Source organism: Rhinoderma darwinii, chromosome 8 (assembly GCF_050947455.1).
Source record: "Rhinoderma darwinii isolate aRhiDar2 chromosome 8, aRhiDar2.hap1, whole genome shotgun sequence".
Classification (NCBI taxonomy): domain Eukaryota; kingdom Metazoa; phylum Chordata; class Amphibia; order Anura; family Rhinodermatidae; genus Rhinoderma; species Rhinoderma darwinii.
Genome location: NC_134694.1, coordinates 71,995,656 through 72,012,657, shown reverse-complemented (window position 1 = coordinate 72,012,657; position 17,002 = coordinate 71,995,656). Strand labels below are relative to the sequence as shown.

Here is a 17,002-nt window from a genome sequence, read left to right as displayed (position 1 = left end):
ACAAACGCTTTTTCGCCCAATAATTGGCCCTTGTAAATAGGCCTTAACACTAGCCCTAATTCTTTTAATCAATAGAAAAAAAATAGATCTGTATTTTTCTTTTGATCAGACTTTAATTATAGATTTGGATATTACTTAGGCCCACATTTACTATGCAGTTTATGACTATTTTTAGTATAAACAAATCATGGCTTGTGATAAATTTATGCTAAAATTTGGGATTTTTCATGTCACTTGCCATGTTTGAAAATGTGATGAGAAAGTTGGCATGGTCTCTAAGGCCCCATGCACACGACCGTAAAAAATCTCCGTAATACGGTCCGCAATTATGGACCCGTCCGGTTCTATTGGCCGCAGATACCTTTCCGTATCGCTACGGATAGGTGTCCGTGCCGTAGAACCGTGCCGGGAATTATGGAGCATGTCCTACTTTTTGTCTTTTACGGGCCGTGCCCCCATACTTTGTATGGGAGCACGGGCCGAAAATGCGGTCTGCCGTGCCCGCAATCATGGGCCGTAATTACGGGCACGGCCATATGCATGAGGCCTAAGGAGTCATAAGTCAGCCATACACATAAGAGAATGAGTTGAGGGGCTCTTTATGCTGGGTAAAACCTGCCCAGCGTATCCGACCTGGAACCCGCAGTACATTCTGTCCGAAAAATCGCACCACATTGTAGTGCTGTTTTTCGAACGGCATTTCCTCTGTGGGAAGCAGTGCTGATGAGAAAATAACTGTTCATACATACTCCCTCACCCTCTTCTCTGCGCGTAGTCTGGCCTCCCTGGATGACGTTGCAGGCCATGTGACGCTGTAGCAGTTACATGGTGTGAAATGTCATCCCAAGAGGCGGGACTGCAGGAAGGTGAGCGTCCTAGGTAAGTATGCCAATACTTGGCTTTCTGTTGCGGATTTTGCATCCCCATTGAATTAAATGGGGAAAACCCGCAACAGAAAATCAACAAAAACGCAGCATAAATTGACATGCTGCAGATTTAAATTCCACTCTGCAGGTCAATCTATTAATGTTTTTGCTGCGGTTTTTTTCTGCAGCGTGGGCATGAGATTTTCTAAATCTCATGCACTTTGCCGCTACTGTAAATGCTGTGGAATTTCTGCACAGAATTCCATTGCGGAAATTCCGTAGCGTTTACGCTACGTGGGAACCCGGCCTTAAGCCTGGTTATACACTTAAAGATGTAGTTTCTCTGACATTCTCCAAACTCTCACTGAAAACAGTCTTTTATCTGATAGTGTGAAGAGAGGTTGAGTGGTGAAGAGGTTATTGGCAGAGTGCAGGTTTGGTGGTAATTGCGAATCGGAAAAGAAACTTAGATAGGACTTTGTAGGTTAGAGGGAGCATTTTGAATTGGATTCTTTGTCAGTCACTGGCTGTCCATCACAGAGGTGTGGAATTGGAGGTAGATTAGTTGGGCTGCAGAGTTTACGGTAAATTGTGGAGTTGTCAATCCATTTGTTAGTAGACCACAATGGGGGGGGGGGGGGTGCGCTAGTCTAGTCAGGATAATATAAGTGTTTGTACTAGGATTTTGGTTATCTGCTGTATGAGGTAAAGTCAAATACAAGAAATGTTATTGAGACAGCAGGAGATAGTGACACAGGTTGCATGATTAAAGATGGCTGTGTCGCAGATAAAGTACTTGCGTACCCATTGCGAAACACAAGTTGCTGCGACCACTACACGATTGTCGCAAAAACTCCAGCAGGTTAAGATTTTTTACAACTGTTGTGTCAAAGGAACCTGGGGGTTGCAACGCAGTGACATTCACTTTCATTACCTGCCATGCAGGCAGGGCAACACAGCCATCATTGACCGGCACACAGGACACATGTCCAAAGTCACCATGTAGCCCTAGTGGGCCTGAGTAAAATGTTACCTGCACTTGTGGTAAGTGGGTAGTCCTTGATAGACCAGGATATTTAGTTATCGGGAGCAGATTATGATGGGGAAAGATGAAAAGCTCAGTATTGTCCAGGTTTAATTTCAGGAAGCTGACCGTAATGGCGGACAGTGACCTAAGATAGTAAATCGCCTAGATTGGGAGCAGAGAGATATATTGGTTGTCTACTCCATATAGTGCTGTTTGTTTATACAGGTCTAAATATTGCTGCGTATAGTTCTGCGTACATAGCACATCCGTACTACAACATGGACGTTCATGTGTAAATAAACGCAGCGCCAAACCCAAGAATGGTGGGAATTACAACCGTGTGCGATTTACTAAATTTGTAACACTCTCTCCTTTGGGTTGTCTTATGTGTTATGACCCAGCTGATCACTGCGATATAGCACCATTTATAAATACAATATAATGATCATATACTGTTGTGTGAAACGTCTCTGTGTAGTCTACTATTAATTTGTTTTCCAAAACGGCCTTTAATTACATGTAAGCAATCTGAAGGAGGAGGTTTGGCTTAGATTGAAGTCCTAATGTATGGCCGTTATTACAGTATGATCTAGTATGCTCAGGCTGGTTCCGTCTTCCACCGGAGAGCTTCTCAAAGGCGTTTTTTTTAATCATTGCAGGGCCAGGAGTGATGAATTATCCTGTAGTCTCCACTGCTCCGACTTCTTGGGTAACCGCTGTAGACAAAGGTACAAGCAGCCCTGGAAGAAGTGAATGGACACCAAGAAGACAACCAGAACGAGAGATGGATAAAATCAGGAGCCAGAACTTTAATAACTACAAGCCGTGAGTCTTCTTGGACTTCACATTTGTTGCTTTTAAAATACATCATTACTGAAGACCTTAAAAAATTACCTTTATGTATCATAATTACAGTATAAACCTTATTTGTTAATCTTGCGTTGCCAGAAGTGCTAGGAAACGTGTCATACTTTTGACAAGTGTTACATGTGGATTTTGCTGCAGATGTCACCCCTTCTACATTAATAATGGTAAAATCCACAGTGAATATTAAGAATAGAATGAGCATGCTGCAAATGTGAAAATCCGCAGCACGCTCTGATTTTCGCGCATAAAATATTCAGCAGCATGTGGATGAGATTTTTTTTTTTTTTTTAAGTATTCTACTGCAGATTTTCCAGCCATATATAATAGCGGAAAAACTGCAACAAATCCGCTACGTGTGCAAAAAGTACAAAATTCTTATACCCCAAAAAACATATATTCTCTCACATTCTACGCACTACTGCTTTCATGCAATTTTGCTTTAACAAAAAAATTTCTTTCTAAAAGTCCGTGGATGTCAAAAATATCTGAAGTAAGGGTACCCGAATGCCCTACCGTAAGTGGTGGTAATGGCAGATATTCGAACCTCATTCAAAAAAGGGCTTGATGCTTATCTAATGGAAAAATGGCATTAAGGCGAAATTCACCTGAACGTGTGCGTGCAAAAAACACTTTTTTTGCGTGTTGCAATTCCGTGTGTCATAAGTGTTTGGTGTGTGTTACTGCGTGATTTTCACGCATATGCTGTCTTTGAAATGCGGATTTGAGGTTTAGAAAAAGAAATAAAGGTGGTGGTTTTATTTTTCCCTTCACTTCTTGATCTACTGTTGCGCGAATCACGCGCAGCACACGGGTGCGTGATGCGCAAAACATGCTCAAGTATAGGACATGCAGTGAGTTTTACGCAGCGGGGCCACGTTGCATGAAAATCACGGACTGTCTGAACGGCACCATTGAGTTACATAGGTCCGTGTGACGCGCGTGATTTTCACGCTCGTTAAATACGCTCGTGTAAATAAGGCCTTCGGGTTATAAATAATTTGGCAATGAATGATGTATAATTGATCTGGGAAAAGTTGAACTTGATGGACATGACTTTAATCAACCTAAGTTTCTATGTGCGTTATTACATGCATGGCAGAGAGGTTAATGGTGCCAATAATTTAGTTGTGGAGCAAATTTGTGGGATATTTTAAATATAAATATCAATGATTTTATTCCATTTTTAATGGTAAATTTTTTTCTTTTATGCAATTTTATTGGGGACTTTTTGTTTGGAGACATCACGAGCTTTGTATAGCTCATTGTAGATGAATGTTCTGTTTGTTTTGTTGACTCTGCCAGGGAAAGTGAACATTCCATAAATTACAACCGCGTGAGAAGCTATGAATATGAGGGCAAGTATCAGCGCAGTGCTGAGCGCAACCGGGAGAAGGAAGAGAAACTCCATGGGGAGCATCGACATAGAGACAGGGAGGAGAACAACCAGCATAAATCTTCCCGGAGGTATGTTCCGCTCACAGATGCTAATCTTCTGACACCCACTTAACCATTTTCGATACAAATAAAACTTCAAAGTAAGTTTTCATTTTTTTTTCATCGTATATTTTCAGCAGCAGTAAAATTAATTATAGCATCTCATCTGAGCGCTAATAATAGAAAAGAATGAAGTGATTACTCACGTAAAGTGATTTATAATTTTTATACACTGCATGATGGCAGCAAAGACAAAGGGCAATGAAAACTTGGGAAATGTCGTCTTACACAATTACCTGAAATAACTGAAATCATGAGTGGAAATCTGCTTAAATACTGCCCATCATAAATTTACAGCGGGCGCTCCTGGTCCTTGCACAATTACAGCGCAGGTTTAAGTTGGCTGCCAGGGACACTGGAGAGGGAACAGAGATTGTGTTTACCTCAGTTGTGTATGGAATAGAGGCAGCGTCATGTGACTGATCGCAGGTAGCGGGAGGGAGCCTATCCGTTACAATTGCAGCGAGTGGAAAGTATTGTGTAAAACAATGGTATTTTCTCACCTTTTTGAGGGTCAGACTGTGGAAATTGTAGATAACAGCTGTGGTTTTTATTTTGAAAAAACGATCATTTTTGAGCAAGTTATGAGCAATGTTAGATTTAGTTTCTTAAAGACCAACTGGGCGTGTTTTTACTTTTGACCAAGTGGGTGTTGTAAAGAAGTGTATGAGGGTGACCAATCAGTGACCAATCAGCCTCATACACTTCTCATTGTTCCAGCCCAGCATGATCCACAGCACAGTGTGATTGTGCAGTGCAAGAAGCTGGGCTGGAACAATGAGAAGTGTATGTCACTGATTGGTCACTGATTAGTCAGCCTCATACACTTCTTTACAACACCCACTTGGTCAAAAGTAAAAACACGCCCAGTTGGTCTTTAAGAAACTAAATCTAAAATTGCTCATAACTTGCTCAAAAATGATCGTTTTTTCAAAATAAAAACCACTGCTGTTATCTACAATACAGCGCCGATCCGATTATGTAGGAGATTGGTGACAGAGCCTCTTTAAGTTGTGAACAGCAGTTCATAGGTTTGTCTTGCCACATGGACATTGGAAATCTCAGGCCAAACACTAATAATGGGCTTCTATGGGAGAGTGTTGTGGGCATACTCTGTGACCTGTGCAGAGGTGATTTTAAAAGGGAATGCTCACCCCCTCCCAGCTCAAATTGTCAATGGTGGATCCTGTGTTTTAACTACATAGACTTGTTACCTATCCTGCCTGTGATAATGAGTTGACTACTGAGAAGGGATCTCTACAGAACAGGAAGTGCCAGTCTATTGTGAGATCTCTGAAGCCTATTGTGAAAACTGCAATATAATATGGGAAATTTCAAGAAAAAATAACTAATGTATTTTTTAAAAATGTTTAACATAAAAACTTATTTTAAACAATGGGTCATTTTCTGATGATACAGTCCAGTTAAAAGCCCTTTTAGATGTGGCCATGTTGACGACGGTGAATGGGACAATTTCTGGTTATTTTATCTGAACCATACTCGTGTTAAAACTGAATTTCAGGAAGCAAGATAGTGAAGAACAAGAATCCCATCGCAGACACAAGCGCAAGAAGAGCAAGCGATCCAAAGAGAAGAGTGTGGATGACGACCCAGCTACAAGGGGAAATCGGCATGACCTCAGAGAGAAAACCGCATCTGCGTCAAGGCTAGGTAGCGTCTAGAAAATGCTTTCACCGTAGTAGAAGTGTAGGCAATATTCATCCAGTAGACCAGTGATCTACTGCTGATACCTGCTGATAGGCCAATAGAACAGTACTATGTAGTAAGATCCCATGGATATTGCTACAATCACTTTCCGAATGACTTTCAGAACTAGCAAAACATGTATTATCATTAAGTGTTTATCAAGTGTCACCACGGTCTAGTTCAAGTGGAGACAAGAGTTATAGTGCATTCGAAAGCTTCATAATGTGATTTAGTCTTGAGTTCAACTTCCGTAAATGCTTTTGGCTTGTGATAATTTCATTTTTCAGAAGAATTACGGATTCCAGCTTTTGTCTGAGTATACGGACTGTGACCGGTCTACAGGTATAGATCGGCTATGGGAAAAAAATTTAGACGAGCGTAAAACTGCTTTTGTGCCAAAGTTCATGGAAAATAAGACCTATCCCTGATTCTTCAGAATGGGGGATGGGGTGCAAGTACACCCTATCCCCCATTCTGCAGAATCGGGGATACAACATCTTATTTTGTTAATGGCTGTGACTCGATGAATAGCCACGCATTCTAGACTTCATCTTGACCTTTTTTTTTTTTTCTTTCTAGATTAGGCAAGACCTGCTGGGAGCCGCAGGTGGCAGACCGCTGGACTACAGGATGTGTTCCACTCTTTGCACTAGTATAGTTTACAGCATAGCGGTTACTGTCTGGTTACAGATTGATGGTGAAAAGCTGAATTTATTTATAAACCCATACAGCGGAAAAATCCTCTGCTGTAGGTCGCACCTTTATGCCAATGTCCATCACAAAGTGCATTAACATTTATGACCGGAACATCATATCTTATATAGACTTAGGGGTTTACATTGTCCATTGTATACCGGTAAATGTGGTTTTTTTTCTCACTCACACTATTTCTATCAAGACTTATTTTTTTTTCTTTTTGCACATAAACCATGAAGAGCATGTGCCAACTCCTAGTCTTGCAAGGTAGACAGCAAATACAGCGAGTGGCTTAAAAATATTTTAGGTTTTAATATCTGCTGTTTATTTATTCAACTATCTAATATTATAACTAGCACTTTGAATATTAGATTTTATAATGTAAACATGATTTTTGTGTAGACTGTTTTTCTTTTTAAAACAAAACTATACCAGGTTATTTAAAGACTGGGATAATATAACAACAGAATACCTCTGCAATACGGAATGTGATAGAAAATGATGCAGATTACACATGGTGATACAGTATGGGTGTAGTATTACAGATGTGCACATGGGGCCTAAGGCTGAATTGACATGGCGGTATTTTGTTTAGTGCAAGATTCATGTTGCTTGCCAATAAAATGAACAGACCCCATCAGTGTTATGCTTGGCAAGAAAAATTGAACCGTGTGTGAACCTGGCCTAAAGGAGACATTCACTACAATGGGGCTGTACAACCATAAGGCTCAGTTCACACGGGGCGGCTGTGCTGCGTAATAGCACGCAGCGTATTCGCCCTATGCACCGCAAAGAATTCCGGCCAAAGAAACGCGTCACTCCGTGGTGTTTTTTTGCCCGGAATGTCTGCTGTGGCAAACTGCAGTGCTTAACCGACCTGCTGGGATGACATTTTATCCCAGGAGACCACTGCAGCCTGTGATTGGCTGCAGTGGTGGTCACATGGGATGAAGCATCATCCTAGGCGGCTGGCCCTCTGTCATCCAGACCAGCCTCCTGGGATGACGTTTCATCCCATGTGACTGCTGCTATAGCCTGATTGGCTGCAGCAGTCACAAGGGATGAAACCATGCCAGGAGGCCACGCTTGAGGGAGGAACACAGACTTCTGGGTAAGTATGAGACTTATTTTTTTTCTGAGGTGCGGTTTTTGTGGTGGATCACTGCGCACCCGCTGCAACAACTGCTATTTGTTGCGGGATTTCCCACCTCATTGAATTCAATGGGAAAAACCCAGCAACAAATAAGCGTTTCTGTAAATACAAGTGACGTGCTGTGGAATAAAATTCCACACCGCAGATCAATTTCTGAGCAGATTTTCTGCAGTGTGTGGATGAGATTTGTTTGATCTCATCCACTTTGCTGCTACTGTAATAGCTGTGAATCTTCCGCAACAAATTCTGCTGCGGGAAAAACTCTGTTTACACAATGTGTACACTGACCCTAACAGACATATGTGTGTGAGAGTGCTGCTGTCTGGTGAAACACTGCAACCCCTTTGGAGTTTTACGAAACCACAACAGTACCTTCATTTTCATGATTGGTGAGTGACCAGAGGTTGGACCCACACAGAGCATGCAGGAATATTGTTAAAGTATGGCACGCCTTTATTTCAAGATCATGCAGACTAAAAGAAAAAAGTGTGTGTGGCAAATAACGGAAATATTTAGACAGTTTTCCAATTAACAAGTTTGTGTTGTGCTGAATAAGAATTTGTATCTGTAGAGACATGAGCAGCTGTAGAAAGTCCTGCTATTTCTCATTGCCAGGGAAAATTAGGCCCTCTGCGCATGGAAATGCTGCAGATTTTCTGTGCAGATTTGCGCATGGAAAATCTGCAGTGGATTACAGCACCAGCCATATGGATGAGATTTTGAACAAAGTTCATACGCACTGAAATACAGTGTTCCAAATTATTATGCACATTGGATTTAAATGTCCTAAACATTTAATTATTTGTTTTTCAATTAAACTCATGGATGGTATTGTGTCTTTGGATCATTGTAATCAAGATCAAAGATCCTAGACACCTGTGATAAGTAGTTTGCCAGGTGTGCCAAATCAAAGAAAAACTACTTAAAGGGAATGTGACGCTAGAAATTGTTTTTATTTTTTAGTTAAACAATTAGTGTATAGGTGATTAAACATTGTTCTAATTTTTTTCACGAGTCAGGAAATATTATACATTAGATTCTAATTTATAATATTTCCCAGTGCTGGTCACTAGATGGAGCAATTCCCAAAATTGCAGCATTGCATGTGGTAAAGCAACCACATTGCTTTATTGCTGCAAAATTTGAGAAAACTCACTTGCTCTAGTGAGCTCTCAGAATTACATACACAGAAATAACTTACCTGCTCCAGTCGCCACCGGTCTTTCCGCTCCGTCTGCTACCGCCGCTCCAAGTGCACAAGTCTGGAAGCCGCGACCGGAAGTAGTAATTTTACTGTCCGGCCGCGACTTCCGGTCTACAGGAACGGCGCACAGTTCAACTTGGACTGTGTGGGAGCGGCGCATGCGCCGTTCCCACACAGACGGCGTACGGCATAGTGGATGGAACGGGCCCCGTTCGCATTCACTATGGGACTGTAGCTGCCGTATTCCATGTCTGTATGTGTCATTAATCGACACATACAGAAATGGAAAAAAAAATGGCAGCCCCCATAGGGAAGAAAAAGTTCAAAAATAAAAAAAAGTAAAACAAACACACAAATAAATCTAAAAGTTTTTAATAAAACACTAAAATCAAACTGATGTAAAAAAAATTTTTTTTGTGACACTGTTCCTTTAAGTAGGATGTTCCACATTATTAAGCAGGCCACAGGTTTCAAGCAATATGGGAAAGAAAAAGGATCTCTCTGCTGCCGAAAAGCGTGAAATAGTGCAATACCTTGGACAAGGTATGAAAACATTGGATATTTCAAGAAAACTTAGGCGTGATCATCGTACTGTGAAAAGATTTGTGGCTGGTTCAGAGCAGACTGGTTCGTTCAGATAAAGGCATAATAATGAGGAAGGTTTCTGCCAGACAAGTTAATAGGATTAGGAGAGCAGCTGCTAAAATGCCATTGCAAAACAGCAAACCGGTATTTGAAGCCGCTGGTGCCTCTGGAGTCCCGCGAACCTCAAGGTGTAGGATTCTCCAGAGGTTTGCAAGTGTGCATAAAGCTATTATTTGGCCACACCTAAACAATGCTCACAAGCAGAAACGGTTGCAGTGGGCTCAGAAATACATGAAGACTAATTTTCAAACCGTGTTGTTTACTAATGAGGGCCGTGCAACCCTGGATGGTCCAGATGGATGGAGTAGTGGATGGTTGGTGAATGGCCACCATGTCCCAACAAGGCTGCGACATCAGCAAGGAGGTGGCGGAGTCCTGTTTTGGGCTGGAATCATGGGGAGAGAGGTGGTAGGCCCCTTTAGGGTCCCTGACGGTGTGAAAATGACCTCTGCAAAGTACATAGAGTTTATGACTGACCACTTTCTTCCATGGTACAAAAAGAACCGTGCCTTCCGTAGCAAAATTATCTTCATGCATGACAATGCACCGTCTCATGCTGCAAAGAATACCTCTGTCATTGGCTGCTATGGGAATAAAAGGAGAGAAACTCATGGTGTGGCCACCATGTTCCCCTGACCTCAACCCTATTGAGAACCTTTGGAGCATCCTCAAGCAAAATATCTATGAGGGTGGGAGGCAGTTCACATCAAAACAGAAGCTCTGGGAGGCTATTCTGACATACTGCAAAGATATTCAAGCAGAAACTGTCCAAATACTCACAAATTCAATGGATGCAAGAATTGTGAAGGTGATATCAAAGAAGGGGTCCTATGTTAACATGTAACTTGGCCTGTTAAGTTTTTTTTTTATTGAAAGAGCTTTTGGTTTCTGTAAATATGACCTCCTGATGCTGCAAATTCAACAAATGACCATTTAAGTTCTCTTTACAACCTTTAAAACGTTTTGATCTCTGTTGTGCATAATAATTTTAAACTGTGCATTTTGAGTTTTTTACTTCTAAAAAAAAATCTGTTATTGGGGGATTTGTTCAATAAAATTCACATTATACTCCAACGGTTGATGGCTTGAAGATTATACTGACTGTCATGTGCATCGACTATTTAGGAAAATCAGCGAACAATAACATTTGCATAATAATCTGGAACGCGGTATAAGGCTCTGTTCACATCTGCGTTGGGGTGCTGTTCTGACGTTCCGTCTGAGCTTTCCGTCAGACCGGGACCCAAAACAGACACAAATGGAAACGAGGTTTCCATCACCGTTGATTTAAATTGCTTCCAGCAAAACGACTCATCCGGTGCACAAGAGACAAACGGAAACCAGGGGCACCGGTTTCGTCACCATTGACATCAATAGTGATGGAGATGGAACCCTCCGGTTTCCGTCTGTGTCAGTTTGTGTCTGCTCAGGGTCCCATTCTGACGGAACTTCAGAACGGGACCCCAACGCAGATGTGACCAGAGCCTTATACTCTGTTTTTAATGGATCAGTTTTTATCTTTGCATCTTTCTTGCTTTCATTTTTAGGGGGAGTGCACAGTTTTTTTGACGCTGAAAATGCGCCAAAAAACGGCCGGAAATGCCCACATTGATTTCAATGGGAGGCGGAGGCGGTTTTTTCCTGCAAGCGGAAAAACAGTCTCGCAGGAAAAAGAAAGGACATGCCCTATCTTTGTGCGTCTATGCCTCTGACCTCCCATTGACATTAATGGGAGGCAGCGAAAGCTTATTTCGCAGTGTTTTTTGCCCCCCCTGCGCTCAATGGCCGCAGGCGAAAAACGCAGCGTGAAGGAAGAGCAAAATCTGCCTCAAAATTCCAAACGGAATTTTGAGGCAGATTTTCCGCCTGCAAAAAAACTCTGTGTGAACCCAGCCTTAGTCTGAGCATGTGCAGTAAAAAAAAAAACCTGATCCGTTAAACGAAATGCATAACTGATACAAACGGATGGCATATCCGTTTGTATCCCTCATCCATTGACTTCAATGTTAAAAAAAAAAACGGAAAGCTGCTTCCCATCAGGTTTCCGTCATTTTTTACAGAAACAATAGCGCAACAGACTACGGTATTTTTTGTGTCAAAATAACGGCAACCTGACGGAACGGAGCCTAAGGGCTTGTTCACATCAGCGCTTGGCTTTCTGTTGAGGGGTTTTGTCTGAGGTTTCCGTCGACTGCGCTATTGATTCCGTCGAAAAAACGGAAACCTGCCGGAATGGTGACAAAAACAATTAGCAATGTTTGTCACCATTGATATCAATGCTGATGCAAACGGAAGCTAAGGTTTTAGTTTGACTTTCCGATGGAAACCTTCAACGCAAAGCCAACGCTGATGTGAACGCAGCCTTAGGCTGGATTCACACGAGCGTGTGCGTTTGCGCGCGCAAAAAACGCTGCGTTTTGCGAACGCAAAAGGCTCTTGACAGCTGCATGTGTCAGCCCCGTATGATGCGCGGCTGCGTGCTTTTCGTGCAGCCGCTATCATTATGACACTCCATTTGGATGTTTGTAATCATTCATCCTTTCCACAGCTGTTGCGCGAATCACGCTTGTCCCACGGAAGTGCTTCCGTGTGGTGCGCGTCATTTTCACGCACCCATTGACTTCAACGGGTGCGTGATGTGCGAGAAACGGCCAACGAACGGACATGTCGTGACTTTTTCGCTGCGGACTCACGCAGTGTAAAAATCACGCACCTGTCTGCACGACCCCATAGACTAATATAGGTCCGTGCGACGTGCGTGAAAATCACGCGTGTTGTACGGACGTATATCCCGTTCGTCTGAATAAGCCCTTACAGTTAATTTCCCTTATGGCTGTAGAGTATTTCTAAATAAAAAGAAGCGGTGTACAATCAATCAGCCATGCGGTCATGCATTCTTTTTGATGTAAATCGGTGCCATATGCAAAGGTTTGGGATGGGGGATTGGGGGGGGGGGGAGGGAGAGGAGGTGTATGGACTTGAAGGCTGTGGAGTTCTCAAAAGAAATGAAGATTGCAGACAGAAACTTAGTGTAACTTTTTTTTTTTTTTTTTTTTTAACTCCAGATAAATCACTAAACATATACAGTAAGCATAATGTATTTTACAGACTAAAAAATACAAAACTAATAGCTAGCCGCCTCTGAAACTGTGCTAGTAAATGCCAAGATTTCAAAGTGGTTTTCAATTTTGCAAGATGCAGTTTTTGAAAAACGAGCAGTAAAAAAAAAAAACGCCCCGTCAACAGAACGCCGCATTTCCCATTGAAATCAATGGGTAGATGTTGAGGCGTTCTGCTTCCGATTTTTCAGGACGTTTACAGCCTGAAAAACGACACTGCACTGCGTGTGCACATATCCTGAAGGGAAAACGGCTCCCGATTTTCAGCTGTTAAGCAACTTTTTTTTTACAGGCGTTTTTGAAACGGCTGAAGAAGTGACATGCACTTTTTCCGCGCAGTTTAAAAAAAAAAAAAATGAGGCATAAAAAAAACGCCCCGTCAGAACAGAACGCTGTATTTGCCATTGAAATCAATAAGCAGATGATTGTAGGCGTTCTGCTTCCAACTTTTCAGCCATTTTTCCGGACGTTTTACAGCTGAAAAATCGGAAGCAGAACGCCTCAACATCTGCACATTGATTTCAATGGGAAAAACAGCGTTCTGTTCGGACGTGACGTTTTTAAAAAAACGGGCACGTAAAAAATAATGGCCATGTAAAAGTGCATGTCCCTTAATCAGCCGTTTTTGGAGCTGTCTTTCATAGACTTTATAGAAAAACAGCTCCAAAAACGCAGCGAAAAACGTGACCGATTAAAAATTGTCTGAAAATCAGGAGCCGTTTTCCCTTGAAAACGGCTTTGTATTTTGAGACGTTTATTTTGTGTGTGCACATATCCTTAAATAAGAAAAATCCGCTTGCGGAACACAAAAAAAACAGACTTTAAAAAACAAAGCAGCGTTTTTTTAATTTAGCGTGAACTACACCTCGTATTTCCTGTTGCAATCAGTGGGAAGCTGTTTGAGGGGCTTATTTCAAGTGTATGTCTGCACGTAATACTGCACCAAAATATGCCAGAAAGTATGCGGTGTGAACGTAGCCTACGGATGAGACCAGACAGGTGCCGTTCCTAAATCTATGTGAAATCTACCCACAAAACGACTTCCAATGTTTTCAATAGGACATTGTTGCGATTCGAGATGTCCGTTATTGCCATGGAAAATGCAGCAGATTTCCACATATGGCTTGCTCCATTGAGTGGGATGGATCCGTGTTAAAAATCTGCATTGGATATTTTTCGCCTCCCGAATCCACTGTGTGAACATACTCTTAGGATATAGGTTTACACATGGCCGATTTGGTACAGAAATGTCTGCGACTCGTTCATCTGAATGGCGCTTGCAGAAATCCATTCACATGTATTGAACTAATTTTGAGTTGCAGAAATTTCCTCAACAAATATGCTGCGTGTGAGTTTACCCTGTCTATACAGATTAATCAGTATATGCTTGCCCTGTAATGACTGGTGGATAGACCTAGTTGATGGGTGAACAGGTGGTTTTGCTCGGTGGCAGACGTCTCCCTTGGTGTAGATCTTGGAGAAGGTATGTGTCCTTTTGGAAAGCTTAATCATTTGCTTCACAAGCTGCGTCTGAGGCTGCCGGTGAGCGATCATGGATTAAAGCGATCATGGATTAAAGCGATCATGGATTAAAGCATGAGATTTGTGAGCACAAGCCAATTTACTTCCCCCCCTACTGCCCATTATCCACACGCTATCTCTAGAACAGTAATCATCTCAGCTGAGCTGCCTAAACCTTTCAAGACCCCAATTGTGAATGAGATATTTGCATGTTCATAGCCAGTCACAAAGTGATATTTAAGATATAGTAACTTTTGTATCCAAACTTTATTTTACAATTTAAAAAAAATAAAAATCAAGTTCTCATAATGAAATCTTCCTGAGTTGAATAATTGTAAATCAGGACCAGTTCCTAGAGATATATTCACACATATTGGTTTTGCACAGTAACAATTATGCAAAACTGCAAGTTTTGCTAAATTAAGCTGGCACGTGTAAATACATCCTTAGCTTTCAATTATAATTCAATATATTATTTACAATCTGCTGAGATTTATTGTGCGGGAACATTTTTCCCTCACCTTATGACAGGAGCAATCATGCAACTAATTGAAGAGACTTGTACCTTTAGGGTAAGGCCACGCGGAGAGGCCCTGACACGATCGCAACGCGGCCAACAACCGCGCTGGCACTATGTAGGAGCGGCTGTTAAATACCTTGTTAAGTAGTATTCCATCCATTCTCTATGGGAGCGCCAGAGATAGCCGAATGCAGTGTTTGGCTTTTTCCGGCGCGGCCATAGAGAATGAATAGGGGGTAAGTTGTTGTAATTTGCAAAATTGTCCCGCCATAAAGGGTATATTAATTCATGGCCACACGAGGTTGCAGATAAAGGGACGGTTTACCCGCATTAACGTGCGGCCACTGACAGACTGCACCGAGCACGGTGCCGGGGCGGTTGTTAGCCGCGTTGCGACAATGTCAGGGCCGCTTCGTGTGGCCTTACCGTTATAAAAACAATCTGCTCAGTGTCAGCAGGTCACTCCACAAGCTGATTCACGTGATGGATTTACATTTATCTACTACAAATAATTGATGTAATGGCTGAGTGTAATGTCATTACACAGAAATTTACTACAAAAGGCCTAATACACAATCACTGTATCTTTCGAACATCAAACACGTAGATGACCAGTGTGTGCTGTGGCAGGTTGTCTTCATAGCACAGGCAAACATCCCCGACCATAGTAAGGATCCATAATTAGGAGTTGTAGGCAATATTAACTAGTTAAATAGGAACTGACCGTGTTAAATAATGACGTAGCCTCCATTGGGACTTGGACCTTTCTGCCAGCATTCAGAGATTTGAACCACCGGCTCTTTACCTGCACGATACGCAAACGGACATTCTCTTCACTACCCTAACAAACAGGTGCAGGAAAGCAAGTGACTGACCTCTCACATTGATTATGTAGGAAGTTGATTGATGTCCAACTCTACAGAACATGCAGTGGAAGCAGATGCTGCCAAGTCTGTCTGGGTCATAGTTATTTAATAAAATAAAAGTGCAATTTTTTTTTCTTTTTAGAAATCCTCTTTAAAATGAAAGGCAATAATTTAAAATTACACTTTAAAAGGTAATCGTCAGCTATTAAAGATAAAAAGGATAAGGTAAGCATGGTCCGGTGTTAGAAGGTTTAGTGGAAGTGCAAAATCAGGTTGAGATGTCGTATCTCAGAGTACTACAGAATCATTGCTGCACAATGTAACCTGATCAATGTCTTCTAATGCTGAACTGATCAACTGGGATTATGGGGGCTTTCAGTTTCTGGTACAACTATCTACATTTTATACTTGGAGAGCAGAGAGAACTCAAAATGATATTGATAAGAACTTCACAAACAAGAAAATTAATGAAAAGAAGGCAAAAAGAGTCCAGCTGATTCTGCAGTTGTGCAAAGAGATTTTACAAACATGAAGTATCTTTTCCAGCAATTACACCAGACTTCCAGGCCAAGAGACGACGGTCAGTGTCACTCTGTTCTTCTGCTCTTTCAACATGGGGATCAGCTCTGCATTGCTCATGCCAATAGCAAACACTCCATTTACTTCAACGATCTCGTCTCCGCACCTAGAGAGAAAGCGCAGAGTCAAGGATTAGTTCCAGAACTCCAAATAGAAGAATGGATAAAAACCACACAATGGATGTTAGCCACAGAGTTTTCTTCTAGGAAAATAGGATAGTAAATTGAATAAACCAAGGATCCCAATTATATATAACAGTACAACGAGCAGTTTATTTATTTTATTGCAGCGGTGGTGCTACTTACTACTGATACACGATAACGCAGCCACACAGTGCTATTCAAGTATAATGTTCACCAAGAATAAAGTTGCATGCAAATGGCTGTAATACAGCTCCGTACAATACAGCTCTGTAAGGGTATGTGCACACACACTAATTACGTCCGTAAATGACGGACGTATTTCGGCCGCAAGTACCGGACCGAACACAGTGCAGGGAGCCGGGCTCCTAGCATCATACTTATGTACGATGCTAGGAGTCCTTGCCTCTCCGTGGAACTACTGTCCCGTACTGAAAACATGATTACAGTACGGGAAAGTTGTCCTGCAGAGAGGCAGGGACTCCTAGCATTGTACATAAGTATGATGCTAGGAGCCCGGCTCCCTGCACTGTGTTCGGTCCGGTACTTGCGGCCGAAATACGTCCGTCATTTACGGACGTAATTAGTGTGTGTGCAC

The 17,002-nt window shown here is 42.0% G+C and overlaps 2 protein-coding genes across 3 annotated transcripts in view; one reads left to right on the top strand and one right to left on the bottom strand.

Moving 5' to 3' along the window:
* LOC142658718 (uncharacterized) overlaps positions 1-7,269 on the top strand; it is a 58,743-nt gene extending 51,474 nt beyond the window's left edge. Inside the window, exons 13-16 of the mRNA XM_075834326.1 lie at positions 2,553-2,718; positions 4,063-4,224; positions 5,777-5,925; positions 6,541-7,269. Coding sequence (XP_075690441.1) covers positions 2,553-2,718; positions 4,063-4,224; positions 5,777-5,925; positions 6,541-6,545 — 482 coding nt within the window. The 3' untranslated portion in view covers positions 6,546-7,269. The remainder of the gene's footprint in view (positions 1-2,552; positions 2,719-4,062; positions 4,225-5,776; positions 5,926-6,540) is intronic.
* Positions 7,270-15,920: 8,651 nt separating this feature from the next.
* Positions 15,921-17,002, bottom strand: part of LOC142659523 (ligand of Numb protein X 2-like) — a 105,842-nt gene continuing 104,760 nt past the window's right edge. For both annotated transcript variants that reach the window (XM_075835733.1, XM_075835734.1), the window contains exon 10: positions 15,921-16,370. In XM_075835733.1, coding sequence (XP_075691848.1) covers positions 16,235-16,370 — 136 coding nt within the window. In that variant the 3' untranslated portion in view covers positions 15,921-16,234. The remainder of the gene's footprint in view (positions 16,371-17,002) is intronic.